This window comes from Talaromyces atroroseus (genome assembly GCF_001907595.1).
Source record: "Talaromyces atroroseus strain IBT 11181 chromosome Unknown scaffold_11, whole genome shotgun sequence".
Lineage (NCBI taxonomy): Eukaryota > Fungi > Ascomycota > Eurotiomycetes > Eurotiales > Trichocomaceae > Talaromyces > Talaromyces atroroseus.
This window is the reverse complement of record NW_017971443.1, coordinates 361,545-388,677: the sequence shown is the minus strand read 5'-3', so window position 1 is coordinate 388,677 and position 27,133 is coordinate 361,545. Positions and strand designations below refer to the sequence as shown.

General features: G+C 46.5%; 9 protein-coding genes across 9 annotated transcripts, besides 1 other annotated feature; 5 read left to right on the top strand and 4 right to left on the bottom strand.

The window, feature by feature from the left end:
• Window positions 1-40: 40 nt before the first annotated feature.
• UA08_07427 (hypothetical protein) lies at window positions 41-715 on the top strand (the record flags this gene model as incomplete). The annotated part of the gene is made up of 1 exon (XM_020262320.1): window positions 41-715. One exon carries the CDS (start codon window positions 41-43, stop codon window positions 713-715), a length of 675 nt encoding a protein of 224 aa, XP_020117458.1.
• A 201-nt stretch (window positions 716-916) lies between these two features.
• On the bottom strand, window positions 917-1,938 carry UA08_07426 (hypothetical protein; the record flags this gene model as incomplete). Its single annotated transcript, XM_020262319.1, has 3 exons — window positions 917-1,536; window positions 1,602-1,746; window positions 1,810-1,938. 3 exons carry the CDS (start codon window positions 1,936-1,938, stop codon window positions 917-919), a joined length of 894 nt encoding a protein of 297 aa, XP_020117381.1.
• A 469-nt stretch (window positions 1,939-2,407) lies between these two features.
• On the top strand, window positions 2,408-8,075 carry UA08_07425 (hypothetical protein; the record flags this gene model as incomplete). Its single annotated transcript, XM_020262318.1, has 15 exons — window positions 2,408-2,492; window positions 2,581-2,990; window positions 3,078-3,260; window positions 3,318-3,677; window positions 3,815-4,340; window positions 4,385-4,728; window positions 4,798-4,975; window positions 5,041-5,392; window positions 5,487-5,508; window positions 5,921-6,027; window positions 6,108-6,407; window positions 6,458-6,895; window positions 6,957-7,258; window positions 7,299-7,850; window positions 7,912-8,075. The coding sequence occupies 15 exons, from the start codon at window positions 2,408-2,410 to the stop codon at window positions 8,073-8,075; spliced, it is 4,323 nt and encodes a 1,440-aa protein (XP_020117380.1).
• A 286-nt stretch (window positions 8,076-8,361) lies between these two features.
• On the bottom strand, window positions 8,362-10,134 carry UA08_07424 (hypothetical protein; the record flags this gene model as incomplete). Its single annotated transcript, XM_020262317.1, has 9 exons — window positions 8,362-8,406; window positions 8,461-8,560; window positions 8,614-8,628; window positions 8,699-9,274; window positions 9,342-9,635; window positions 9,688-9,755; window positions 9,826-9,909; window positions 9,965-10,028; window positions 10,082-10,134. The coding sequence occupies 9 exons, from the start codon at window positions 10,132-10,134 to the stop codon at window positions 8,362-8,364; spliced, it is 1,299 nt and encodes a 432-aa protein (XP_020117457.1).
• A 718-nt stretch (window positions 10,135-10,852) lies between these two features.
• UA08_07423 (hypothetical protein) lies at window positions 10,853-14,025 on the bottom strand (the record flags this gene model as incomplete). The annotated part of the gene is made up of 9 exons (XM_020262316.1): window positions 10,853-11,160; window positions 11,220-11,571; window positions 11,624-11,712; window positions 11,780-12,010; window positions 12,085-12,199; window positions 12,263-12,473; window positions 12,534-13,294; window positions 13,354-13,812; window positions 13,864-14,025. 9 exons carry the CDS (start codon window positions 14,023-14,025, stop codon window positions 10,853-10,855), a joined length of 2,688 nt encoding a protein of 895 aa, XP_020117456.1.
• Window positions 14,026-15,077: 1,052 nt separating this feature from the next.
• On the top strand, window positions 15,078-18,950 carry UA08_07422 (hypothetical protein; the record flags this gene model as incomplete). The annotated part of the gene is made up of 10 exons (XM_020262314.1): window positions 15,078-15,700; window positions 15,756-15,974; window positions 16,928-17,079; window positions 17,143-17,333; window positions 17,396-17,811; window positions 18,014-18,100; window positions 18,166-18,352; window positions 18,448-18,537; window positions 18,618-18,718; window positions 18,788-18,950. The coding sequence occupies 10 exons, from the start codon at window positions 15,078-15,080 to the stop codon at window positions 18,948-18,950; spliced, it is 2,229 nt and encodes a 742-aa protein (XP_020117377.1).
• Window positions 18,951-19,258: 308 nt separating this feature from the next.
• Window positions 19,259-21,290, bottom strand: UA08_07421 (hypothetical protein; the record flags this gene model as incomplete). The annotated part of the gene is made up of 6 exons (XM_020262313.1): window positions 19,259-19,332; window positions 19,416-19,586; window positions 19,672-20,134; window positions 20,202-20,627; window positions 20,689-20,988; window positions 21,075-21,290. The coding sequence occupies 6 exons, from the start codon at window positions 21,288-21,290 to the stop codon at window positions 19,259-19,261; spliced, it is 1,650 nt and encodes a 549-aa protein (XP_020117376.1).
• Window positions 21,291-22,596: 1,306 nt separating this feature from the next.
• Window positions 22,597-22,761: a repeat region (Identified by RepeatMasker using a combination of RepBase library and repeat library created with RepeatScout).
• A 185-nt stretch (window positions 22,762-22,946) lies between these two features.
• UA08_07420 (hypothetical protein) lies at window positions 22,947-23,783 on the top strand (the record flags this gene model as incomplete). The annotated part of the gene is made up of 1 exon (XM_020262312.1): window positions 22,947-23,783. The coding sequence occupies one exon, from the start codon at window positions 22,947-22,949 to the stop codon at window positions 23,781-23,783; it is 837 nt and encodes a 278-aa protein (XP_020117375.1).
• An 870-nt stretch (window positions 23,784-24,653) lies between these two features.
• Window positions 24,654-27,068, top strand: UA08_07419 (hypothetical protein; the record flags this gene model as incomplete). The annotated part of the gene is made up of 6 exons (XM_020262311.1): window positions 24,654-24,811; window positions 24,878-25,329; window positions 25,435-25,721; window positions 25,783-26,145; window positions 26,209-26,277; window positions 26,337-27,068. 6 exons carry the CDS (start codon window positions 24,654-24,656, stop codon window positions 27,066-27,068), a joined length of 2,061 nt encoding a protein of 686 aa, XP_020117374.1.
• Between the last annotated feature and the right edge of the window lie 65 nt (window positions 27,069-27,133).

Below are 27,133 nucleotides of genomic sequence, written 5' to 3'. Positions count from 1 at the left end.
TATAAATAATTGACCGTTCTAAAAAACACACAGTGAAATTATGGCTGTCACCGAGCTTGCTCTTCTCCATCTCAAAAACAACAATGACCTCGACGCCCCAGAAAATGAAAACGTTAAAACAGCACTTCGAATAGCGATACAAAAGCAAGCGGCGTTCGCTGGATACCCTGTTTACTTGTTTACACAAATTGAAGATCCCTCATATATATACCTACTGGGCGGATGGGACTCGGTAGAAGTACACGTGCGGAAATGGATACCATCGGAGGAAAACCAGCAACTGCTCGCTTCGGTCCAGGAAGGCCTGGAGGTGGCTTGGCTGCAGCACATTGACATCCATCCCGCATTCCAATCAAACCGAAATGGACGTGGGGGTGACGTTACACCCCCGTCTGCCCCAGTAATTGCTATTGGCCGCTACTTCGTGGAAGGATCCAAAAGAGGGGTCTTCCAGGACGCATTCTCCGCTAATAGACACCACCTTGAGGCCTTTACCGCGCCGACGAGTATCAGTGCTGGCTGGGGGCTCGGTCCGGGGATGGAGGAAGATACAGTAGGCAGCAGGAAGGAGGAGTTTGTGCTTTTCAGTGGCTGGGATGCGGTCGAAGATCATTCCAAGTTTGCAGAGTTGGAAGGTTTCGAGGATTTCGCGACGATTAAGCAATTCCTCGATGGTGCTGACATCAAGCATGCAGTTCGCTATGCTGCGTCTTGAGATTTCCGAGGTTCCCAAGTATTGGAAAAGTGCAACCAGGCATTTTGTGTGCTACGTATGGAAGGAATACCGAGGTACCGAGGTGCCGAAGGTATTTCATGTATTTCGCATATTACCTAGGTATTTGGCTTCCAGATCAAGCAGGAGTAAGGCAGATACTATACAAATGTTCATTGTTCTAAGAAATCGACAATATCAAAATTAGACCCCCTTTTCATATAGACGGCTACCTGCTGCAGCATCTATTGCCATGGATTCCCTCAATCCAAGAGCAGTGAATAATTCCTTAGGACTACCAGCTCTCTTAGCCGTGGTACCGGTTTCTTTCAGCAGCTTGGCCTCTGCATTCACTGCCTCGTAAACTGCCGTCAAAGCAAACCCAGGGAAGATGATGATCCTAAACCCAAGCTCGCGCGCCTCGTCCGCCGTAAGATAAGGTGATAGTCCACCAGCAACAGCATTGAAGAGAACAGGCGTAGGACTGAGATCTTGGACAGTCTGCTTTGCCTCCTCCCTAGTTGCAACACCCTCCAGAAAAGCGACGTCAGCGCCCAGCTCAATCGCGTGCTTTAGTCTCTGCACTGCGTTTTCATAACCAAGAGACTGCAGCGCATCTGTACGAGCAATAATCACTATGTCGCCACCAGACTGTTTGCGAGCATTTACTGCAGCGCGAATTCGAGACAAGAATTCGTCCTCCTCGACAATTTGTTTGTTTAGCAAATGTCCGCAGCGTTTGGTCGTTGGTTGATCTTCCAAATGAAAGGCTGCAATACCGCTTCGAATGTATTCAGTCACAGTGCGGTGAACACTTAAAGTGCCTGTAAAATGTGAGTTATTTCTCCCTCTCCATGTCTGATGACATGGTAGGCATTTTATATCTCACCTCCAAAGCCAGTATCTGCATCAGCAATCAACGGCACCGACCGATCCAAATTGGCAATCATATCTGCATTCGTGCGCATTTCATTCAATGTGATTATGCCCAGATCTGCCATTCCAAGTCTGGAAGCAGCCGTTCCAGCACCGGTCTGTCGAAGTTAGTATGATTGAGAAATAGAAGTCTTCAAGGAACTGGTGCCATATGTGCCTACCATATATAAAGCATCGAAACCTCCTTGGAGAGCAATTCTTGCTGTGAGTCCATCGTAGACACCAGGGCATACAATGATCTTGCTCTCGTCGGCGAGCAGTTCACGAAGCCTAGCAACCGGGGAAGCCATTTTGCTGGCTTTTTCTTTCCTTCTCTCTTCTTGTTTGAAGGAAAACTCGTGTGGTTCTGTCCGATTGGAATGTGCAATAGGATAGATATTTATATAATGTATGATTGAATGGTTTGTATTGATTCATCTCAAGCTGACGGGGCTAAATTTATACTTCTCTACCCCGCGGGGCGAGTGGGGGCGACCGGGCGTACAGCTCGGGGTGTGTTGAAAAATTAGTCGAAATTTGATCGGAAGACACTACCAGATACGGCTTAGGAGGCCTCAGTGGCCTCGTAAGCTTGACAGCGTTCCACATTGTCAAATCCAACACTCCCCCGCGGCCCGTTTCCGGCCCGGGGTCGTAGTCGGAACGGGCCGACGTAGATGTATATAACGAGGAGTGGCGTATCCTGGCTGCTATCGAATCGAAACTTTGATACTATTAAATGCACCAACCGTGAAGTGCAGTGATCAACATATGAATAAAATGGCTGCTGACGGAAAGTCGAAGTTTGTTGAAATCCTTAACCTACTTCAAGAAACGCGCGGCGTTTCTTTGGATGAGGCAGAAAGTAAGTATTCTTGCTTGAGCTGCACTTGGATGGTAGGGATCAGATTCAGGTGACAAGGCTAATCATATGTTGTTTAAATCTTGGGTAGAAATCGCCATTAACAGTGGCAATGTTCTGAGCCAGTTGAAGACACTAGGCGAAACTTTGCAAACCCGTGGCCATACTAGGGAGGCTACTGCTGTCAACGATGTCCTTTTAATTTGCGAGCAGCCAACTGAATTAGGCGGCTTAGGGCTAGATCCAAATGGGACAATAGCAGAGAATGAAGAGGGGGAAATTGTATTTCTCGTTTCCGCATGGCTGGAGTCCCTTAATTCGACAGACAGGGCCAAAGCGAGGCCGAAGCCACTTCCGTCACGCCCAGAAGGCCGTCCGGGCATGACACTGAGTGAGAAGATCTTTGCTATACATGATGTATCTCAGAAAGGCTATGTAAAAGCCGGGGATCTGATCCGCGTTGACGTCGATTGGGTGATTGCGTCTGAGGCTTCATGGGCGGTAGGTCTTATCCATAGCATGTTATCTCAGTCTTTGTTTTATCAACATTTCAAGTCTTAAAGCCCTAAAGCTTATCGATATTTCCAGGGCATGGAAGCAACATATAAGCTTCTAGGACAACCTGGAATCTTCCGAAACGACAGATTCTGGCTTGCCGGAGACCATGTTGTAGACCCTCGCGTCAAAGAAATGCCTCAAGTCCAGCGCCTCATTGACTCTAGCGAGAGAGCCAAGAAAATCTTCAAAATGACGGAATACCAAGGAATGAACGTACGTTCCCTCACTAATAGCACGATCAATGCAGCATGCTAAGGGCTGGGCTTATAGTACACTATTATGCACACTGAATTCTACAGAGAGCGTGCGCAACCAGGCATGCTTATTATCGGGTCGGATTCTCACACCTGCTCTTCAGGTGCCCTAGGGTGTCTGGCCATTGGACTCGGTGCCGCAGACGTCACCTTGCCTCTGGTTACAGGCGAGACGTGGTTCAAGGTCCCTGAGTCCGTCAATGTCGAGTTGGTCGGTGTTCCCAAACCTGGCATAGGTGGCAAGGATGTTATTTTGTATATTTTGCAACAATTGAAGAGAAATACTGTGGCCTCTGAAAGAATTGTGGAATTCACCGGCCCGGGACTGCAGTATCTATCATCGGATGCACGATTTGCAATTTCTAATATGACTACGGTATGACCTTCATCTTCCAAAAAAATGGATGCCACAACCTTCGCATTTCCAATATGAGTCAGGCTGATAAAGCTTAGGAACTGGGAGGCGTAACCGGTGTGTTCGTCCCTGATCAGATGACACACGACTTTCTACAGAGAAGACGGAACCCCAGACATAAATCGGATAGTGTCTTTTTCAAGCCAGACGACGATGCTCAATATGCCGAGAAACATGTTATAGACCTCGAAAAAGTCCATCCATTCATCGCCAAGTACCCGAAGCCAGATGACGTCGTGCCTGTGACCGAGTGTGCTGGAATGGATTTGGATGGATGCTTTATCGGTGCTTGTACTACGGCTGAAGAAGATTTGATTCTCGGCGCACTGGTACTCGAGCAGGGTCTTAAGGCAGGCTTGAAGCCCGTTCCCAAGGGAAACCGAAAAGTTGTTCCAGGTTCGCTACCAATCATACGACGACTGCGCGATCTCGGACTATCTGATATCTACGAGGCTGCGGGATTCGAAATTGGTGTTCCGGGATGCAGTTATTGCGTGGGCATGTCCGCTGATCAGGCCAAACCAGGCGAAGTGTGGCTATCATCGCAGAATAGGAATTTTGAGAATCGCATGGGCAAAGGTATTTTTATCCAAGCCAACCATCATCGCATCTTCATTCAATCTGGTTTGTGATTCAATGATAGCGGCGTTTTGCTGACCTGTGATTAGGATCCTTCGGTAACTTAGCTTCGGCGGCTACTGTGGCCGCATCATCTTTTGAAATGAAGGTCACGGATCCTTATGAATTAATATCCAAGGTCGACCTCGACCGCTGGAACTCACTCAGAGGCGTGGAAAAAGCAAAGCAGGGAGAGCAATCGCCGAATACAGTGACATATGTTGAGCCAAATGGTTCTGCTGCTTCTCCCCCAGCAAATGTAGACTCTGTTCAACAGCAAGACAATTCCACCACTCCAGAAGTTCAACTCCAGAAGGCACCCGATTCAGCACCGGAGAAACCCGTACTAAAAGGCAAAATTCAGCGGTTCGGAGATTACATTGATACAGATGCTGTACGTCACACCTAGCTGGCTTCAAACCCCACTCAATCATAAGTGCTGCTAATGAAAAATTGAATCTAGTTGGCACCCGCGAATTGGCTGATTTCATGCAGGACCAAAGAAGCCATTGCCGAACATTGCTTGGAATACACGCATCCGGACTTCCGTCAGAAAGTCAAGGATGGCTTCAACATTGTTGTAGCTGGCACGGGTTTTGGGTGTGGATCGTCGCGCGAGCAGGCGGTGCTAGCATTGCTTGGTATGTGTAGAATCTGCCCCGTGTAACATGCGAGAGCAATCAGCTAAACATTGTTGTTTTCCTAGGCTGTGGCGTACAATGCGTTATTGCAAAGTCCTACGCGTTCATCTTCCAGCGAAATATGCCCAGTCTTGGACTGCTCGGCATCACCATCACAGATGAATCCTTCTACGATGCCGCAGTGGACGGTGCGGACATCTCGATAGATATCAACACCAACACCATCCTGCTTGATGGAAAGGAAATAAGTTTCCAGCTCAGCACCATGGAGAAGGGACTGTTTGACAACGGCGGCATCACGTCTGCGTTCAACAAATTCGGAAACCGGTTGTTTGAGGCGCTGACCACGCCGAAGAATCTGGCGGGCACTGGCAGTCAGTCCGGGGGCGACGCTAATCCACATGCTAAATTGCAGTGGTAAGCGTGTTGAAGATCTCATGGAGCACGTATCCGAGCACAAATGTGACTGTTGTAGCATCATACATAAACCATTGCTTGATCGTAGTTGAAGTCAGCCAGTAAGCTTCTCCACAGTAAGCAGGTGACTAGTGGCTGCAAGGTTTCTCGGGTCGCGGAAAAACAATGACGCGTTCTCCGCAAACGAAAGCATGCACGATCGACTGCGACAGCGAGCGAACCTACCAAGATGCATGTTATAAAGGCTGTAACTATACATGACTTGACAATTGCTACGATTCCACCACTGCACGGGCTCCCCTGCCGAGCTGTCGCTGCGTCGTCCTTCTCTTTCCCCGCATTGACTATCGCGACCTAACAAAATGCCCCGGCCCCGGGGAAAGGAAAGCTCGGCCGATCCATATAGCCATGCAGGGCGCCGAGTCGCCTGCAGAAACTGTCGGCAGGCAAAGGTACACTGCCAACCTACAGAAGCTGTCTGTCTTGATTGTTTCGTCTAATTTGTGTGATTCTTTTTCTCCCCAACAGATGCGCTGTGAATTGTCTTCAGGCGGCAGGCTGCCTTGCGCAAGGTGTCGGCGGATGGACCGCGAGTGTAGAATAGAGACGGATTTCAAACGAATTAACAAGCACGAGTAAGTCGCAAGTACATATATGAACAATATAGAAATATTCTTCCCCTCGCTAGGACCCCAACGCTAAAGTGTTGACATAGAAAGCTGGAAGAACTAGAAAAGGAGCTTCGACAACTCCAGTCATCAATAATAACTGGCGGTCAATTGCCCGAGAGCAGTGTGCGAGATGACCACTCGGTAAATGCTCACAGTCCAGCTGTCGTTGATCCAATGGAAACCGAGAGTAGCCGTGATCTTTTCCGCGCTCCTCTTCCCTCGGTCTCGTCCGTTGACACGTCCAAGTTGTCACCTTCGAATCACCTAACAGCGAAGCCTGTGTCGGGCAAGTCTCTTGATCGTTTAAATCTCGATCCTGAACGGATCCATAAATTGTTCTTTATGTAAGCTGAAACACTCGATAACTAACTTTACTTTTTGCTCATGTCAACAGCTTTTTTAACCAATATCACCCACATTTACCATTCCTCACTCCAACCGCCTCTCCAGACGTCTACTATCAAAGGTCACCGCTGCTATTTTGGACTATTCTCTATGTTGCCTCCCGACGATATAACGAGGAACCGGATTTAGTCGTCAGTTTGACGCCATCCGTGAAGGGACTGTTGTGGGAATCTATTGCCAATCCTCCGCATACATTGGAACTCGTGCAGTCTATCCTACTTGTATGCGTGTGGCCGTTCCCTACATCTTCGATTACTACAGATAATACGTTTACCTTGATAACGACAGCACATGTGATGGCAACACGGCTGGGTCTTCATAGGCCGGAAGCTATTAAAGACTTTTCTCGCACAGACAGGCGATTGAGTCAGCCTGAAATTTCCGAGTGTTTGAAAACTTGGGCGGCTTGTTATATAGTATTCCAGTGGTATCTAACTCCTCCAATCGCTAGGAAAGATTCACCGAAAACTGATTTCTTGACTCAACAGTATGGCGGCGATGGATGGCCAACCATCACCCTTTTCAGATTGGACAATTGATCGTCTCAGTAAACACGACAGTTCACCCCTTGTGCCAGAAGCAATTCACCAACAAGTTAGGATCCATCGCTTTGAGGCCCGTGCATGTGCTTCGATTAACGGATTACCAAAATTCGCCGAGGGCGTAGCTCGCTCTGGAGAAAGCATTTCACTATTGGCATTACTCGAACAGGAATTTGTCGAGCTTTGCGATAGCTTTCCAGAGAAGCTTACAGGTAAGCAACGATTTGAACCGCTGGGTGACTCTGAAAGTAAGTGATGTATTTTCTATCTAACCTTATATTTTGACAGAGGAAAACAGCATCCTGCTCGACGGAATGGGTCTCCGTCTCTACGTCTACTATCTTATCGAACCCAGTGGTAGCGATGTTCGTAAAAGATCCCTTCTTCGTGCATTCAGCTTGGCAATTGACATGATTCACAAATTTTCAGCTGTGGCTGAAAGACCTAATTTCACCGAATGCGCTCCTCAGGTGTACTTCCAGGTCGCATCCCTAGGCGCCATGCTAATACTCAAAATAACATATTCCAGCTACTCCGCATTTGTTGATTGCGAAGAAGGGAAGCGAATGTTCCATGTCGCCACCCAACTGGTTCGTCGGATGTCATTGGAAGACAATGATCTTCCAGGGCGAATGTCAAAAATTTTGACCCAACTTTGGAGCGCGTATGCTCGCGTTGGGCCAATCAACGAGGAACCTACTTTGAAACTTAGAACTCGGCTATCTGCAAGTCTCCTGCATGATCTTTTGTGGTGCTGGAGAGAGACATTCGGCGATCAGGGTCATGGCACCGTTGCAAATAACCCTTCTAACACGGGCATGGAAATTGACCCTTCTTTTGGTAAGTTCTGCATTATCTCATCTTCTTAGATCGGAAATATTGAAACCCTAAATTCCATCAGGGACGCTTCCTCAACCAGGAATGGTTCCACAAGGTCAAGATCCGACATCCAACCTAAGCGGAGACTATGGATTCGATATGTTAGGTTTTGAATATATGCTGGACTCTGAGTTGATGTCACTGTTTCCGCTTAACTTTGACGGCAGTGCATTAATGACGAGTTGATATGTTTTCTGTGTTACAACTGCTTTTATATTATATGTCTGTAAGACCTCCAAGTGGCTTGCGGCGTGATCTCAGTCTGAACCTTCATGAAAATACGTGTATTAATCTTTCTTCGATGCAGAATATACGAAATCTAATGACGAAACTGGAAACGGACCAAGAATGAAGAAACAGAAAATTTTGAGTTTTGAGCATTTACTCATCGTCTATTCATTCTAGGCAACTAAGCACCAACAGAAAGCCAGCCTTCATAACGTTGAGACTAGTTAGAGATATGATGTCAACATCATACATGCTCTAAGGCATGTCTGAAATCTTCAATAATATCATCCTAATTGAAAAAGAAGTTAAACATTTGCCATGCACCATCTCTTCAGTAACTTACTATATGCTCAAGACCGACTGAGACATGGATGATTGCATCATCAACATCTTTCACTTGTTCTCTTGTGACCAAACCTTCGTCAGGTATATGGACTAGAGTTCTGGACACAGAGTTAGTTTTACAATTACCGAGAAACAACGTGCAACTACTTACTGTGGGGTGCCTAGTCTATTAGGAGAAGTCAGCATTTCCGAATATCCTAGTTATTATGATTTCGGAAAGAGGGAATTAAAATTACCCATCCGAACGCTTTACCAGTTTCAAATTCCCAGCAAAAGCTGCTGCTGTTTCTGATCCATCTTTATTCAATGCGAAATGCAACACCGCACCATATCCAGCCTTCTGACGGATGTATTTTCGATTCCGAGCAACGGTGCGGTGTGTTGCGAGACCGGGGAAGACCACTTTTGCAACTTTGTCGTTTGCTTCTAGCCATCTAGCTAGCAATAATGCGTTACTGTTATGTCGATCTACCCTAGGTGACAGACTGCCAAGTCCAGCTATGGCTAGCGATGCTGCGAATGGATTCAGACAGGGCCCGGCATCACGCAGGATTGCCATTCTGATATACAATATGTAGGCAAGCTCGCCAAACTCTTCGACGAAGTTCAACCCATGATAGCCGGGAGAAGGCGTGGTGAGATGGGCGAATTTTGAGGAGTGTTCTTTCCAGCCAAATTTTCCGCTATCAATGATTACTCCTGAGATTGTTGTGCCGGAGCCTGTAACCCATTCAGATGTCGAATTGATCACAATGTGAGCTCCATGGTCAATAGGACGGATCAGGTATCCTGCAACGCCAGCTGTGTTGTCCCTATATGTAATTTAGTTAGGTATTTCCATGAAACGTTAACTGGTAGAATATACGTGAATATACTCACACGACAAGAGGAACACCAGCTTCAAGAGCCACTGTTGCAATTGTTTCAATGTCAGCAACTTCAAGTCCAACGCTGCTTATACTCTCAATGTATACTGCCCGAGTCTGCTCATCAATGGCTTTTCTTACTGCCTCCGCATCATTGATGTCGACAAATTTCACAGTGATCCCAATGGCCGGCAATCGAAATTTGAAATGGGTGTATACATCCTCAGACACCGTAGCTGCAGCAACGATGTTCTCGCCAGCCATTGCTAGCCCGGTTATAGCCATCCAGCGCGCCGCTTCTCCCGAACTAAAGTTCCATGTCAGTTAATGAGCAAATTGTAAGTAAAGTAAATACTCACGAAGCCGGGAGGGCTGCAGCGCCACCCTCGAGTGCTGCAATTCGTTGTTCGAAGACGCTTAATATAGGCTAAACCTATTAACATGAAATCCAGAATTGCCTAAATATAAAGGTCAATGAATATCGGGAAATATCATACATTGCCCAACCGACTGTAGGCGTAATCCTGCGCCTTTCCCGCAAAGATATCGGCTCCATGCTGGCTGTTATTGAAAGTGAAAGACTACAAGATAGTGAGCACTATGGCAGTATTCTGGAGACAACACAGCATGTCCTACCGAGGATGCATATACTGGAGGGTTCAATGCACCGCTCCCCTCTTGAACATTGTGGACGTTCTCCCTAGGTTGAATGACTCAGCATGTTGATACTCGATCAGTCGTGAGTTTACCTACCCAGCGTGTATTGATAAGCTCTCAAAGCGAAGCGGGCGCTCCTGTACTACCATGGTTACTTTGCCAGTTGGCTTTTCAACAAAGATTCAAGGTATAACGCTCAGATGAGTTCTGGTTTGAAGTTGAGGTCCCCCGCCTGCGTCGGCCGTGATTGATGTGGGGGTTCAGCCTCGGTTCCATCTTGTGTCATCGCCCCCCAATCAAACCCCGAGCAAAGACAAAGTATGGCTCCGCATCAAGTTTAAGAATGTAATCGTTTGCTGGACAGATGATAACTACTCTGTTGTCAGTTGAATGGATTTAGTGGACTATCGTGGTAAAACCGCACGTACCTGGACTCTTAAGCTACGTCGTTGAAAGGCTAGTAAGTAATCAAAGCGTGAAGATACAAGTGCTTTGGCGATTCAATTTTTTTGTCGATTTCAAGTCACCTAGATATGGTAAAAATAGGCGACTTTCAAGTGTATCTGGGATCTAATGGCCAATGTTATGAAAACTCTCAATGAATACTTAAAGTAGTAATACGGCTGGCCTAACTCCTATCGCCACGAAAATACATCATGTTTAAGCAATCCACTATCTCTGCGTTGACTCTGTACAATGTGCAATCAAGTTATTTCATTATATTCAGAATTCCAAAAAGCCTATCAAAAATCTTTCATTCTCGTGAATGTATCCTAGATTATAGATCCCCCGCTAACCTTCTAATTAGGTTGATATACTTAGTTTTGCAACGTCCAATAAAAACAGAATCAAAACAATACGACACATCTAAAGCAAAATAGTCATAAGAGGCAGCATGACATGCCCAAAAATCTGATTCGCCACAGGCAAAATAGACGTCCAGGCGCTGATCTTCCATCCGTAGGGGGCAAATTGAGCCAGGTAGATCAAGGCCGCAGTCATGCAAGCCATGAAGAAAAGAACAAATTTGAATGCTTTGAACACTCTCTCCATTCCAATAAAGAAGCCTCCAGCTTCGAGTTCTTTGGCTGTTGACGACCACTCAATGGGAAGAGTGAACATGTGTGCCAGGAGGGCATAAGAGATGTGCCACGATATACCACCGAAGAAAACCACTATTCGAGCTAGTCAATAAATGGCACCGAAATTCGATTTTGGGCCAAGGAGGACTTACCAAAGAAAGGCATCCACATGAACGACTCAAGCAGGGCCCAAAACAGTTTCTTCTCTCCTAGCCTGTGTCTGTACCAAGCAAACGTAATTGGACTAACGACTACGAAAATGAACAGTGTACCACACAACATGTCCCAACTAGGAAGATAGCTGTGGTCCAGGTCACCTGCAATCCAGCCAGTAAGAAAGTAATTCACAATTGACAGAGGAAGCGCAGCGCCGATGGCATAGTATGTGCCGATATACCCCAAAATGGTGAATTTGGCTGAGATTTTCATATTCGACCACAGGAAGCGACGGAAAAGCTCCGTAAATGGTCCACGGTAGATCCATTGATAAACAGGGTGGAAAATCTTTAACTATATTAAGCATAGAATAAAAGTGCAAGGGACAATTCGAACTTACCAACTCGGAGCAGCCATAAGCATACTTCTCCCAACGTAGGAGCTCATCGAAGGCCGTGAGAGAGACTCCTTCTTTAAATTCACCTTTGTCTGCAAGAAGTTAGTCAAACTTGAGAAACAAATATGCCTCTTTTTTTACATGTGAATACAAACTCACCATACGTTGCTAAGCGCACGACAAAACCTGCAGTCTGTAGCCGTAGCGACATATCAAAGTCCTCAGACACATGGCTCTCTGACCAGAACTTTTCAATGCCGTCTTCCATGAATGAAACACTTTGAATAGCTTTCCACCGAAGAAAGGCATTGTGTCCGACGAAAGGTGCGCAGTCACCGTTCCCAACAGAGAACTTGATAAGCAAGTAAACGAGGTTCGTAAAGTAAGTGACTAAAGTTATAACACAAGTCAATACGTATGAATGTTCCCCATTTCACTTATATCATGGAAGGGACATAGCTTACTGGCATTCTCAAAGAAACTGTGAATCACTTGCATCACACCGGATGCATGCTGGATGATTGCGACTTCGGGGCTCTCTTCCATCTCCAAAGCCCCCAGAGAAAGGCAATAGACAGGCTGTTAGAGAGTTAGAGAATGACATAGCATAAAATCAAAATAAGATTAAGTGGAAAGGCTTACCACTCGGGTATCACAGTCAATCAACAAGATAACCTCTCCCATACGAACATTGCCCTCAGCCCAAGTTTTGCCTCCGTCTGCTTCAATGATGCTCTGCAAAGCTTGTTGATAGAGCTCCTCCTCTTCGTCGATAGATAAGGACTCTTGACTTCTTCCCTCTGCGTCAGCCTTCATTTTCATCAGTCGCAATAGCTCATCTTCAACCCGAAGACTAAAACTCAAACAATAATTCATATTGGAAGCCTTTTTAAACTTTCCAGCCCGAACAAACCCGTCTTTTCCATGGGGAGGCCGCGCACACCAACCGATATTATTAGCTTTGTAGAACTTCTTTCTCATGTCGGCAACCTCAGGGCTCACAGCCTGCATTCCATCTTCGCACACAAAAATGCTAGCGGTGCCACCAAGGGATTCGTAATGACGAATCGCAGGCATTAGACTCTCAATCGTTGGAATAATGACTCCCTTGAGACCTTCTTTATACACCGGCATTTGAATGGTGACATGTGGAAACTGAAAGTCAGGGTGACGCTTGAGATTTGGAGGTTGAGAGCTGTAGAAACGCGAGTTGCCATGTTTCACATCATTCATCGGTCCAATAAGCTGAAATAGCGTACCTATAACAACAATGGTGAAGAATAAAGTGAAAAACATGAAAACTGGCAGTGTGGCCAGAAGACCTAGACGAGGAAGCATCGACGTCCCGAGGGCCTTGATTTCTATGATGATCAAACGAACTGCAAGACATTCGATGACCATCAACATGCACATGGCGAGACCGACCATGACAGAGTGTGAGAGGAGAAATGGCCGTGCTACCGGTGCGTTAGACTCCTCGTCTTCGGCCGTAAGATCGACTTCATCGAGAACTACCATGGTTTTCTCATTCGCATGTGAGTATGTTTGGCTGGGACTGCCTGAAATAACACTCGGTGTTCGGTGTTGGAAAGGGGTATTGACTGCCCCGGTCACAGTGTAGGGACGATGGGTTCGAGGAGTCTGGGATCCTGAAACCATAAGGGTTCCCCATATCTTTGTCTTGTATTAGCCTTTATACGCATTTTCATAATAGAAAAGAGGTCCAAACATACCGAGCCCATGAGCCTGGTTTCTACTTCAATAGCGTGTGCCATAAGCTCATCCGCAGAGTTCGTCCACACCAGGACCACTTTCTCCTGCCGAGAAAAACAACAGAAATCTCTTCTTCTAACGTTTGAACTGTCCATTACCAGTGCATTGAACGAGTCAATGACAGGAACAGTAATATTATGCGGTGACAAGGTAACTTCTGAATCCGTCTTTCCAATGCGTTTGAAAAGTAAAGCAGTGATATCGGAGGACATAGTGAAAACAGCCTCTAGGCCGAGAGTTGTACTGATTAACTGGAGGTCTGGATCAACATCATCCGGCTTGGAAACGTATTTAGGCCCCTCTTCCTCGTTCTCAGGCTCCACGCGCAAGACAACCCCGAGGGCTGAAGAGAGCCTAGCAGCCGGATCTGGCTGCAGCCATCCCTTCTCCTGATATCGACGATTAAGAAATCGTGCCATCTATGTTATGGAGTCAATTCCTAATCTAGTAATGTCTCCAAAAGCACCTACCGTAACTGAACGAGTATAACTGTCCACATCCTTAATGCTGTGAAACAATTTCTTCGCTGTTTGATTTCTAGATAGTCTCGAATAAACCACCGAAGACTGGAGCTCAATTGGGCCTTCACTGGATGAGCTGTCCATGTCATTCACGGAGGTTGAAGAACTCATTTTGATTTGCAAAATGGCAATTCATCTACTCAATATGAGCGTAAAGATAGAACTGCCTTTGAAAGAACAGAAAATTATATTAATGCGGCTTTCTAGAGACAGAGCTTTGGCGCTGTCATAGCTATATGTGAATTCAAATTGAGAAACGCCACCATAATAGCAGACCTTCTAATCATCCAGGCTCACCGGACAAAGCAGTAGCCGTGATTCTCGCCTAATTTGACCTTGGTTCCCTGTAAATATCAGCGTACTAGCCTAGAACCGAGTTAATGTACGACAAAGCACCGGACAAAACTATTCTTGGCCACTGTGAACTATCGATTGAACGGTATCTATCAACACCGCGGGCCGTGGTCTACGTTGCGCATGTCCCATAGGCTAACTGGCTGTGGTAATATTTGCCTCGAAATGATATCTACGCTGCTATGGGAGAAAGCCATAACGCTCAGACTCTTCAGCCCGATAACGTGGCTGCTTCGTACGGCCTTATGAGGCCAGGAATGAATGGTACTGCTCGCCTTTTTCTGACGAAGCGGCTGGTAATGCTTATTTGGGGATTGCGTTTATGCAGCTAAAAATCCCCGAAACTAAGCTCATGCAAGGTCAGTGGTACAGAAGAAAAAGTAGCGGTGTTGGTGTGATGCCCTTATCTCCGACAAACACCTTGGGGCTGCCATAAACTGACCCAGTGCGGCGGCAAACTAGGGAAAAAGGTAATGCCCACGGATCGCCTCAGGAACACCCACATCTAGCGCTATTGCACCAGCCTATCGGCCAATTCCTAGACCTTATCAGACCCTGTAAGTCTGTGCACCGCCTAACGTTAGCTACGTGGCTAGGAGCAAACAGGGGCGTGTTCGACAGTAGGCATTTTAGCCGACGCGTAGTCCAAAATTGTCTAGATACTAATTCCCTTACAAGTTAAGAAGCATGATGAATCAAGAATGGCGAAGATTAAAGCACGTTATAATTGAATGCCAATGCATTGCTGTTACTAAACCAAACCTTATGGCTAGTAGTTAGAAGCTGAGATTCATAACATTTGGATAGCCATGCAATCTCTCAAATGGGCATTGCCAGCTGCGCTGGCGCTGGCTCGAGCAGCACTGTCGCAAGACGTTTCGGGCAGTACAAAATTCCAATCATCCAGCAAACGAGGCCTTATTTACATCCCTACAACTGAACATCCTTCTGACGCCCAGATATGGGTTGAAAATGGCTCGGATCTGACATGGTATTACAACTACGCGGAGGACCCCTCGGCCGCATACTCAAATCGTTCCCAGGAAGATTTCGAATATGTGCCCATGCTCTGGGGCTCCTCAAACAGCTCCGGATTCGCTTCGGATATCAAAGCACAACTCGCCGGCGGCAGGAACATATCTCATATCCTGACGTTCAACGAGCCAGATGGATCATCATCGTCTGGCGGTAGTGACATTGAGCCCTCCGCAGCGGCTAGCATTTGGATAGCGGATATCGAGCCCTTGAGGACGGAAAATATAAAAATAGGTGCTCCTGCAGTGACTGGGAGTCAGAGCGGTCTCACCTGGTTGAGCAAATTCTTCTCAAGTTGTACCTCTCAGGGAACGAATTGCACTGTTGATTTCATCCCTTTGCATTGGTACGGGAACTTTGAAGGTCTCGCAAGTTATATCGGTCAAGTGGTTGAGGCGTACGTATAGCATTTAATCAAGAGTATCCGAGAAAAACTAACCGCCATTTCAAAGCTATCCCAACACCTCGATCTGGATAACAGAATATGCACTTGCAGATGCCGATCTATCAGACACGGTATCCTTCTTCCAAACATCAGCTGAATATTTCGATCGAATAGACTATATCGAACGGTACTCGTACTTCGGTGCCTTCCAATCATCGGTTTCTAATGTCGGACCCAATGCAGTCATGCTGACGCAAGATGGTCTGCTCACGGATATAGGCAGTTGGTATTTGGGAGGTGCGGCGACGGGCAATGTTCCGAGCTCGTCTTCGTCGAGCTCTGGTAGTAACACGACCGGAGTCGGGATCCAAGTTAAGCCACTTCGAGCTGCTTTTCGGGCAGTCACTGCATGTTTTGTTGTTATATTTATGTTCAATGGCTGGAATATCTAGACGCACAACACTTGGATGTATATTTTTAGCGGCAAATTTGTCACTGCAGTTATTAATTATGGGGGTTTTTTTTGTAATTTTTGCACTTTTCCCGACTTTACAATCAAATATGCAGCCCTCTTTCAAACTCGAATTCCATGTTCCTGAATCAGTCTGGTGACCAATGATTCCCATGGCTGAGTGCGCATGCTGCATATTGGAGAGAGTGGCGATTCGGCGGATTACTCATGGATACACCGTTCGTACCGTGGTACAAGCGCCAAGACATGGACTATTGAACTCTTATTCACATGCAAAGACCGGTATCTCTCTTAGGTCGGGGTTTAATTGGTGTTTATATTACATGTGTCTGGCTATCTGGGTAGGGATCTAGATCAGCCACGTTGAGCCAGCTAACGTATGCCTGCAGCTACTGGTAGGCTTTAACTCTGTTCCCGCAGAGACCGACATTCCCTAGCTTTACCTTATTGTCGGAGATTCTTTTATCGCCCTCCCCTTTTGCCTTCGCCGTCATTGTCTGGGTGGCTGAAAACAAAACAGAGAGTTCTCCCACCATCATCAATGCCGGCTAGGCTGTAAAATGGTCTAATCTGGTGAGATTCGGCAATGTTGAGCGAGGCTATCTGCATGGCCCAGCCATTTGCCCTACCTGAGTACTAGTCACGAATCCGATGTTAAAGATAATATGTATTCCGCATTCCGCGTAAAGATTCTGGGACTCGGAAGCTCCATCACTTAGGAAAATAACAACCTAATAAAAATATTCTATTGTACTAACAATGGAAAGGTCGTCTGTCTTCGTTACCACCGAGAAATCCTTTTCGAGGAGCGAGGAACATTCCGGCCATGACATATACTCTGTTGAAAACCCGTTTTCTACTCCCCAAGACCAAAGATCAATTATCTCATCTGCACACCAGTCCTATTCTGTCTTCACTGGTATGATTATTAGCTCACTCCAAGAGACAAGCAAGAATAATGCTCACAACTTCTTGTTCTTAGAATCTAAACCCCTCAGACAGCGGAAATTCAAATCTGCACGTCTAATAGGCGATTATGACAAGCCATGGACTGCTAAGAAGGACCCTCGCATGATATGGGACAAAATATTCTTCATCGGTCTCACTATTGTAGGCCTTGGAATAGGCTCTTATATCATCTACTCTGGATGGCAAAGCGTGGAGAACCCTCCTGTGAGTTCTTTGGACGTATATTTGCCCCATATACACAACGCCTACTAACAACTTGCAAACAGTACTGCCTAATATTCGAAGATGACTTCAGTAACGGCATCAATGAGAATGACTGGAATTACGAAATCGAAGTCGGTGGTTACGGTGTAGGGTCATTCGAATGGACGACGAGCGACTCGACGAACGCCTATACAGATGAAAGCGGACTACACATAGTACCCACCATCACAACAAACACCACCGATATCACCACCGCCGAATTATTCAACGGGTATACACTGAACCTTACCTCTCAGGGTATTTGTTCTTCCACCGAGGCGGGCGACTGCGTCAAAGTCAGCAACTCCACATTACAAAAGATGATTAACCCCGTCAGGAGCGCACGAATAACGACCCAGGGAAAACATAACATTACTTATGGAAAGGTGGAAGTAACCGCCAAGTTGCCGCGAGGTGATTGGCTGTGGCCTGCTATTTGGTATGTTACACAACCCGATCTTTACTTCTCGGACGAGCCGAGCCGAAAGCTTCTTTTGACTTCAGCACCATCTTCTTTTTCATCTCATATATGTACCGGAATAATAATAATACATAAAAACGAGGAGGGCGAAAGAAGTGACGATCGAACGAGTTACGCTGATGCAACTCGGAGACAACTGCTGACTATTTATACTCCATAGGATGATGCCCGAAAGTAATGCCTATGGTGCATGGCCAGCGAGTGGTGAAATTGACATTATGGAGGCAAAAGGAAATGATGGCGAGACGTAAGGAAACTTTCAATTCTGAATTTTGAGATTCTAACCTCTCTAACGCACCGCGTTGGTAACAGATATGCCGGTGGCCGCAATGAGGTGTCCGGCACTCTTCACTGGGCACCGGTCAGTACTCTAGATGCGTATTGGCGGACGAGTGGAGTTAAGTATATGACACGTGGCGATTATTCTGATTCTTATCATACCTTTGGAATGGAATGGAGTGATTCGTATATATATACTTGGGTTGATTCCCGACTGGCAGTAAGTTTTTTTTTTTTTTTTTCCGATCTATTGGACTAATGTTATTCAATGGATTTGGTTCCTCGGTGGAACAGTGACTAACGCAAAGTCTACAGCAATCAATGTATATTCCGTTTGGCAAGAAGTATGGAACCATGTACGACAGAGGAAAGTTTTCCACCATGAGTGTGAATGGATCTATCCCGGTGAGCATACCCTTACACTCTGTTTACTTTTTGTGACAGCAAGTGTTTGTTTGCTGACCGGTATAAATCACAATTTCTAGATCGATCCGTGGTCAGGAACAGGCCGCTACAATACACCCTTTGATCAAGCGTTTTATCTTATTCTGAACGTCGCAGTGGGAGCGACTAATGGCTATTTCGAGTAAGCATTCCTCAACTTTATTCTCACTTCCTCCCCTGTCTTCTCCCCGATCTGACAATGTTTCACTAGAGATGGATACCGCAACAAACCCTGGATTGATTCGTCTGCGACTGCTATGGAGCAATTCTACAATTCTTCTTATGCATGGGAATCTACTTGGGGAGAGGGCGATGCACGGGGCTTGTCAGTGAAAAGTGTCAAGTTGTATCAGCGTGGTGTATGCTCGGCTTAGATTTTGCGTCTATTTTTTCAACTTTTATCATAGATTGAAATGTATTAGTTTTTTGTTTTCTCTTATTTCGGGTAGGTCATGAAATGTTTGGGTCCTATTACGTGTCACCATGTATGATTTTTCTGTCATATATACCTAGGTATTAGGAATGATTTCATGTTAAAATTGTCAAACTTTGTCTACAATTCAGTAAGAACAGATGGAAAAGATACAGCTGGTAGCTCATTAAGCTCCGATAGATGGCGACTAATTCGAGCCCAATGAACTAGCATGTAACAACGCTAGCATATAGATCAGACAGTCGGTGATCAATCTTCTAGATGAGCAACACCGGGTTTCTCTTCGTCGAGCTGCCCCTTTTCCGCTGCTTGGTGAGTAAATTCTATTTTGCGCATTTTTGTTAGCTCACAAAAGCCCAGTCTTAAAATAAATGAGCATAGGGTTAGAAAGCGGGAAAAGACTTACGGTCGACCTTGGTATACTTGAACTTTCTGGCTGGAACATTGTTCTCAAACAAAAGGTCAATTTCACCAAAGGTACGGTCTTTGGTCTCAGGAAGACGGAACCAGCACCATATGTTGCACAACAAGTTGGTTCCAGCATAGAAAAGGCCGGTTTTGGCACCCCAATTCCAAGCTGGGCGAGGCAAGGGGAAACAGATGTTAGCCAAACACGTTCTAGCCCGTCTTTCCACTTTTATCTATGGAAGGAACACACTCACAATCAGCATCAATCATACGTGGCGTCACAGAATTGTTGAAGATGTTAGCAAGGTTGTATACAAATCGTCCAATGACAATAGTCTTATATCTCAGTCTTCCAGACGGGGTCTCTGCCACGATCGGATAACAAGCAGGTCCTACTGTGATCATGTTGCAGAGAGTCGAAATGACCAACAGAATTCCAACAGCCAGCTCAGCGTCTCTGCTCTCTGACCATCCCAGACCGCCAATAGCGACGAGGCAGAAGAACATAAACGATAGCCCCGCCATATAGATTGTAGCTCTACCGAAATGTGGGAACAGAAGCCAGCAAATTATGCCACCGACAATGTAGCATGCTGAGAGTGAGATGTTTAAATTGAATGCCTGAAGCTCAGAAAATCCCGCTGCTTCAAGGAAAACAACCGAGTAGCTGAGAATAGCATTACCGCAAAGTATTTGTGCAGCCCAAATGACGCAGTTCTATATATTTGTTGATATCAGCAACTTTCATCCTGCAGAGTGAGAATTCAAGGTAAACTAAACGCACAATCTCGGTTCGTCGCAAATTAGTACCTCGAAAACATTCAAAGAAGCTCGCATTTTCCGTTTCTGCCTTTTCGAGCTGGGTGGTATGGCGGAGGTATGCAAGAGCTGCTTCAACCTCTCTTTCCTTATCTGGGGAATTTTGTCTCAAGCGCGTGAGGCTCTTTTTTGCTATTTCAAGCTTTCCTCGCCTCACTGCATTCCAGGGGGACTCGGGAGCGAAATATGCACCAATGAAGAGAGGAACCGGCCAGACCCATTGGATAGCGAAGGGTAACCGCCATCCCAGATTGCCATCAATACTAGCCACTGCACGAACGACACCGGAGGACAACAGGATTCCGGCGCCCCAGCACATGCAGACATAAGCAGTCACATAGGGTCTCAGCACGGTGGGCACAACTTCGCAGGCATAAGTAGTCGAAAGAGTCTAGCCATCAAATCCTCAGTAGGCATAAAATAATTACGGCAAGATTGTACGAGATCCATACCTGAAACACACCCCACGACACACCACACATTGCCTCCCCCCATGCCAATATAGGCAAAGATGGGGCAAAAAATGGGATAAAAATCATCACAGCCATCCACGCCATGAAAAACATCATTGTGGGTCGACAGCCAAATCTATCCTGCGCGTAGGCATTTATTAAAAGTCCGACAAGCTGACCAACTGCCGAAGAGTTGGTGAGTCCGGATTGCCACGCTGCTGAAATAGTCTTCGTTCCTGTAGAAGCGGAATAAGTTCCAAAGCGGTCCTGGAATTGCGTTTGGCCGTAGAATGAGGTAATCTATTAGAAGCAGCATAAGAAGTTAGTTTTTTTTTTTTTTTTTTTTTTTTTTCCTTATGCGTTTCTTTGCAACTGGTCCGACTCACAATGACAGTGTCATACCCCTCCATGATCAGACTGGTTGAAAGGAACAAGGCCCAGAAAACTGCCTTGGGATATTTTTTCAGGGCCTGGCGTATAGTCAACTGGCGGTCAGCGGCATCGCTCTCCTGGGCATGGTGAATGAGCTCAACCGAATTGGGGTCGTCCAAGGAGAAATTCTTCAGCTCGCGGTCAGTTAGACCGACGGTTTGGTTAGCCATTCTTCGTTGATGCGTTCAAGTTGTGTTATGGATTTAAATGGCCATAAGCATTTGGAGGATTGGGCAACATTGCAGTCCGTGTGTAATCGGCTATGTAGCACAAGTGCGCCCAGCTGGTGGCTATGAAAAATTGACGCCTACAATCGGGAAAGATTGAACCCATTTATAGACTTCCGTCTTATACCTGTTGATACTCAACCACATGATTAGGATTCCTTTTTTACACCTCCGCCGGGGAGGCAATCAATGCCATCCATAGTCATTATATGTCCATACCCCAGGTTTCCCCCGCAAACCCAACGCGGAGCTGGATGGGGGGATGCCAAAACAGGCAAAAGAAACAGTATAGGAATAAGCAAGCTATGTTTGTGTCTCTCTTTGCTGGCGTGTATCAACATGTCTGCAGAGGGGAAATCTCCGGCGGAGACAGGGCATTGCCCGATTCGGTAACTGCAAGGCGCACCTGATTCCCCGGTTCCGTCTTAGGGTTGCTGTTTCTTCGAATCCATAACCCTAAGCCCCACAAAACGTAAGTCAATGCCAAGAATTATTTGATTTGGAGCTAACCCAAAATAAGGAAAGAAACCTACTCGAATTGGAAGTGTCAACAGCAGCGCAAGGTCATGTAGCTTTCACCATGATTCTATTCAAGCGCCAAAAGCTCCGTTGTCTCTTGAGTATAATTATAGTACGTATATCGATTGTGGGAACTCTTTCCGCGTAGACAGCAAGACCGCATAACGGACATAAACAGGTTCTCCATATATATCTCACAATGGCTTTGGAACACCGGATTGATTAGCATATTAATCCAGGGGTTCAACTAGGCCACGTATTCTGAGGAACGCCTTGGACTTTCTAATAACTCTATCCTTACGATGTTCATGCGGAAAATGAACTCGATATCGAGGCTCCGCGGTACGCTAAGCTTTTCAGCCTCCCCCCCCCCCCCCCATATGGTTAGCTCGCTCTAACCTTTTTAGAAAACGGACGAATCAAAATGACAGATCCACTTGTTCCTGCGTCTTAATAAGCACTACTCGAAACTATTTTTGTAACTTAGTGGGGGTATAATTATCCTGACACCAGTTTATTGCTTCCACGCGCACTTTCAATAGTAGTTAGAATCAGGGGTAGTTAAGGAGAGTCAAGGCTGATATCAAAAGCTAGAATTAGGGTGCTTTGAGGCTCAGAGAGGGTAAAGATTAGAGAGTGAAGACTACGCTGGATTAGAGGCTTCTTGGAATGAGGCTTTAAACAATATACGTGCGTGGGGCTGAGCTAAATGTCTTAGCATAAGCTTCCTACCACCGAGCTCGAGCAATTGCAAGTGACAAAATAATAATACTAGAATCCTTCTAGCCAGTCCAATCAGTGGAATTTAATTTTTAGCTTTGTACGTACATAATAATTTATCACATGGCATCACAAAACGATGTGGGTCCTGAGTGTTCCGCTTATCCGGGCGTTCTTTCCTTAAATAACCCCTTCAGCCTCCATGTAAATTACTAAGTAATCGAGCCTCAATCTAACAAAAAAAGAATAAAAAAAAAAGATTCTTTTCTCGACATAGCAGGTAAGCTCCAGAGTCCAACATTTGCGTATTAGATGCCAGTTGATGGAAACTGAAGATATGCATAGGTTCTAACCGCAAATATGATGCGGTCCATTATCAGCATGGCGTTTGCCAGCATTGCCTTCGTGCCTATGGCTTACAGTACCAGCTTGACGTCTTCTCCTGCCTCAAATACCTCGGGTATAGAGGTAGACGTTATCTTTCCCATCCACAACACAACCTATAACGTGACCAACTCGCTTCCCATCGTATTCGCCTTGCAGAACCTAACAGCCGCCGCCGCCCTCGGGCCCTTCAGGTTCGAATGGGACATTATGCCATATGGCGACATTGGCGGGGATCAGGAGCCCGGCGGCGTTACCAACGATCACTGGGGCGTCCACTTCGATACTGCTAATGCCACTACCGAACCCTATATTCTCATCAACCAAACCGATGTTCAGAAGTGGCAGTTCATGCCAAGGTATCCTTACGGCTCTGTATACGCGCTACAGTGGGCTATTACGTGGAATGTCTCTCCTAAGCCGTGTGATTCCGATCCACTAGGAGTGTTTGGAACGCTGTTCTTCAATATCAACATGGACAGTACGGAAGCCGATCTTGGGAATCTGACAGGGCAGTGTCCCCAGCTAGGCGCTGTGTATGAGATCAACACGACGGCTAAGAACAGCTCCTGCTCGGCGGTAGTGAGCAATGGTGGTGCCGGGAACCCTTGTGCTGTCACTCTGGATAAGGCTATGGTTGGGAATATCTCGAGTACCGTGCAGAGCCTTGCAGCATCAACAGCCACCGCATCTGCCAGTGCTACGAGCACACCCTCACCGACACAGCGTAGTATTGCTGTCAGATCTGATATTCCGTTACCATATATATTGGTGGCTACATTCCTTGGCTCTCTTCCGATGATGATGTCTTGATAAGTCGCCCAATGTATCAACCGCACATACATTCTCATACCACGCCCTCGTTGTATCTTGGCCAGTGCTATCTGTTTCTACCATTTCGTATGGTAAATTCGCTAATTCCCTGACTGTACCCCTAGTGATTCACCCGAACTCCTACTGGCGCTGCTGCTGCTGCTACCCTCTTTCCTTCTAAGCCTTCCATACGGGGGTCTGTCTTCCTTTGTCTCTATAGTCCATGCTTTGTAATATAGTTTAGATCGAAAATCCAGTTTGCAATTCCTCATCTAATATCTGCTCTGCCGTAGGAATCCACCAGTTCTATATTCGTTTCCTACTGAAAGCGCATGGTACGGCAGGCTTCGCAGGAGGCTGAAGAGTAGGCGATAGCTGTAAGAGGCCAAACAATCGTTGACAGTCCGGTATTGTGCTTCTTAAGCGCGTGCGGGATTCGAGGAACAAAAGCACGAACCTCTCTCTTTTCCTTCTCTTGTACATGTACATAGGCAAATATATATATACTGGCTTGCTCTGCCTATCTTTTTGATAGGTACCTATCCCTGTTAAATCTAATAGCATTGCTGCAAAATGGAGATTTCACATTCGTAGTTGGACGAGCTCTCTAATGTCCGTGAAGTTGCCCGTTAATTCCTTGTGGATAGTTTAGGCCAGAATGTCATCGCATATCGTGCCATCTGTCGCCAGTGACGCGCCAAGATGTGCCAACGATGATGCTAGGAAGCCCCCGAATCACGAGTGGCTGCCCCTCCTTGCCCGCAGCTGCAGCTGCTTGAACTTCGTTTTGATCGATCGCAAACCATCATCCTATTCACTCCCCTACTTTCTCGTTTTTGTCCTGCTTCATGACACCGCAAGAGCCGAGCTATGGCGACCACGTTTGACGAGAAGATCCCCTTCGAGAAGAAGGGGCTACAGCTGTACGGCCTGTTCAAGCGGGGCGACCCCGAGCGCCGGCTGCCACTGATTGTGCTGCTTCACGGCGCCGGAGCCACCGCCGCCTATTTTGACAATTCAGCTGTCTCGTACGTACTAGTTCAAAGTACAGAACACAATGCAGGGGATACCTTCTGAAAACGTGATTCATCCAGAGTAGTGAAAAGCTTCAACAGTCTCGGCCATGACGTGCTCAATATCTCGCGCCCCGGGTACGCGGGGTCGGTCGCCCCGACCACCGCAACGCCCATGAAAGACTCGATCGCCGTGTTCACCGATTTCATTGAACAGGTATACAACGAAAAGGCCTCTGCGCGACATGGAAATGGCGGCATCATATTAGTCGGCCACTCGCTCGGCGGAGCCTTTTCCCTGTCTATTGCCTACGAAGCTCGCGAACGACTACCGCTGTTAGGTGTGAGCTCTTTAGGATGCTTGCCCGTAGCAAGCTCGTCCTCATTACTTCCCGATCCGGATCTGGAGCCTCATAACCCACGATTTGTCGTTCAGACGACCCCTGAGAACGTACGAAAGTATATGGGCGAGGTGGAATGGGTGAATCTGGACGCATTGGATCCGGCGCTCATAGCAAGTGTCTTTGAGCCAAGTGCGTGATTCTGCTTGTCCTTCCGTTGTTGCACCTTCGACCCTGGAAATGGTAGCAGCTGAATATGAAAAAAGATACACGGAGCTAATGAATTTCCTCGGGTAGTACTCAAGTCGGAACTGAAAGAATATTCTTCAAACGAGTTTTACGATTATCTGGTTAACCGGGCCTTCGCCGGTGTCAATATTCCGATTCAATACCTGGCTGCTGAGGCGGAAATTGCGTGGGACAATGAGAAAGAAGGACGTCCCATATTCGACGATTTAGTATCGCGATTCAAGGCTGCCCCCGAAGTTGAATCAGCGATCTTGCTTGGCGGCGGTCATAATTACGAATATTCGTATAATGTTGGCATACTTTGGGATAAGAGAAAGGCATTTGTTGAGAAATTGGTATGTTTTGTAAATTTACGCGCCGGGTTGATATAGACACATCATAGCTGATTTTTTCTAGACAAGCAAGAATGCCGCTTCGCCTATCTCAAAAAAAGACACCAGCAAGGTTTTGGCCAACGGGGACGTATTCACATCAGTTCCACTGCTAGACTATGCCGAAGCTACATCACCATCAACTAGATCCAAGTTCTTGAAGGAGTTGAAAGACGCGATCGTCAATGTTGGCTTTTTCTATCTGAAGAATACGAGTGTGCCGGATCAAGTGCAAACAGACTTTACACAGCAGTCAATTGCGTTGTTTGATCTGCCGTTGGAGAAAAAGCTGGAGATCGAGATGGTAAACAGCAAACACTTCCTTGGTTATGCGCGTCTGGGGCAGGAGGTTACTGCATTAAAGAATGATTTCCGTGAACAGTTCGATGTACGTTCTTGTCCTTTTATATTCCTTTTCTTTTCGGTTTTTGACTAAACGATTCATATATAGTTTGCAACTGAACTTCCGGCACCTGGGCCTGACGAGCCACTTTATCGAAACTTGCGAGGGCCTAATCAGGTATGTATCCGGTCCCCCCCGTTATCGTGATCATTTCAAACGAATTCTAACAATTATAGTGGCCTGACTCGCAAGTCCTGCCCAAGTTTCGCGCCACCATCGAAACCTATATGGACCATATTGACAAGCTTGCCGAAACGTTCTCGTCACTTGTTGCCGAGGCGCTGGATCTGCCCTCCACGGCATTTGACCAATTCTTTGATAAGCCTCAGCAAAACAAACTCAAACTGATTAAATACCCCGAACCAGTAGACAGCAAACCCGATGAGGACACACAAGGCGTAGGCCCACACAAAGATTCTTGTTTCTTGACTTTCCTCCTGCAAGGAACTCCTCACACGGGCCTTGAAGTACAGAATAAAGCTGGCGTCTGGTTACCAGTTAAACCCATACCAGGGACCTTGGTGATCAACATCGGCCGCGCACTGGAAGCCATCACCGGCGGCGTGTGTACAGCCACAACTCACCGTGTCAATCTGCGGCCTGAAAACTATAAAGATTCCGAGGGGAATTCTCTGGGTCCACGCTACTCGTTTGCCATTTTCCAGGGCGTCAGCCTCGACGTAGCTGCTGAGAAAATCAACCTCAACATTCCGCAGCACATCAAAGACCTGGTCAAGGACGACAAGGTTCGTTCCGATGCGGAAGCCACGTTCAATCAAATGTTCAATGGAAATATCGGCGAAGGAACACTCATTGCGCGCGTCACTAGTCACCAAGATGTCGCGCAGCGGTGGTATCCGGACCTTCTGGCCCAGGCATTAGAAGCGCAGAAGGGCAGATATCAATAAGACTATTCTGTTGGCAAATATTTATTTGCAGTAGTACATATATACAAACTGAATAGGGATATAGA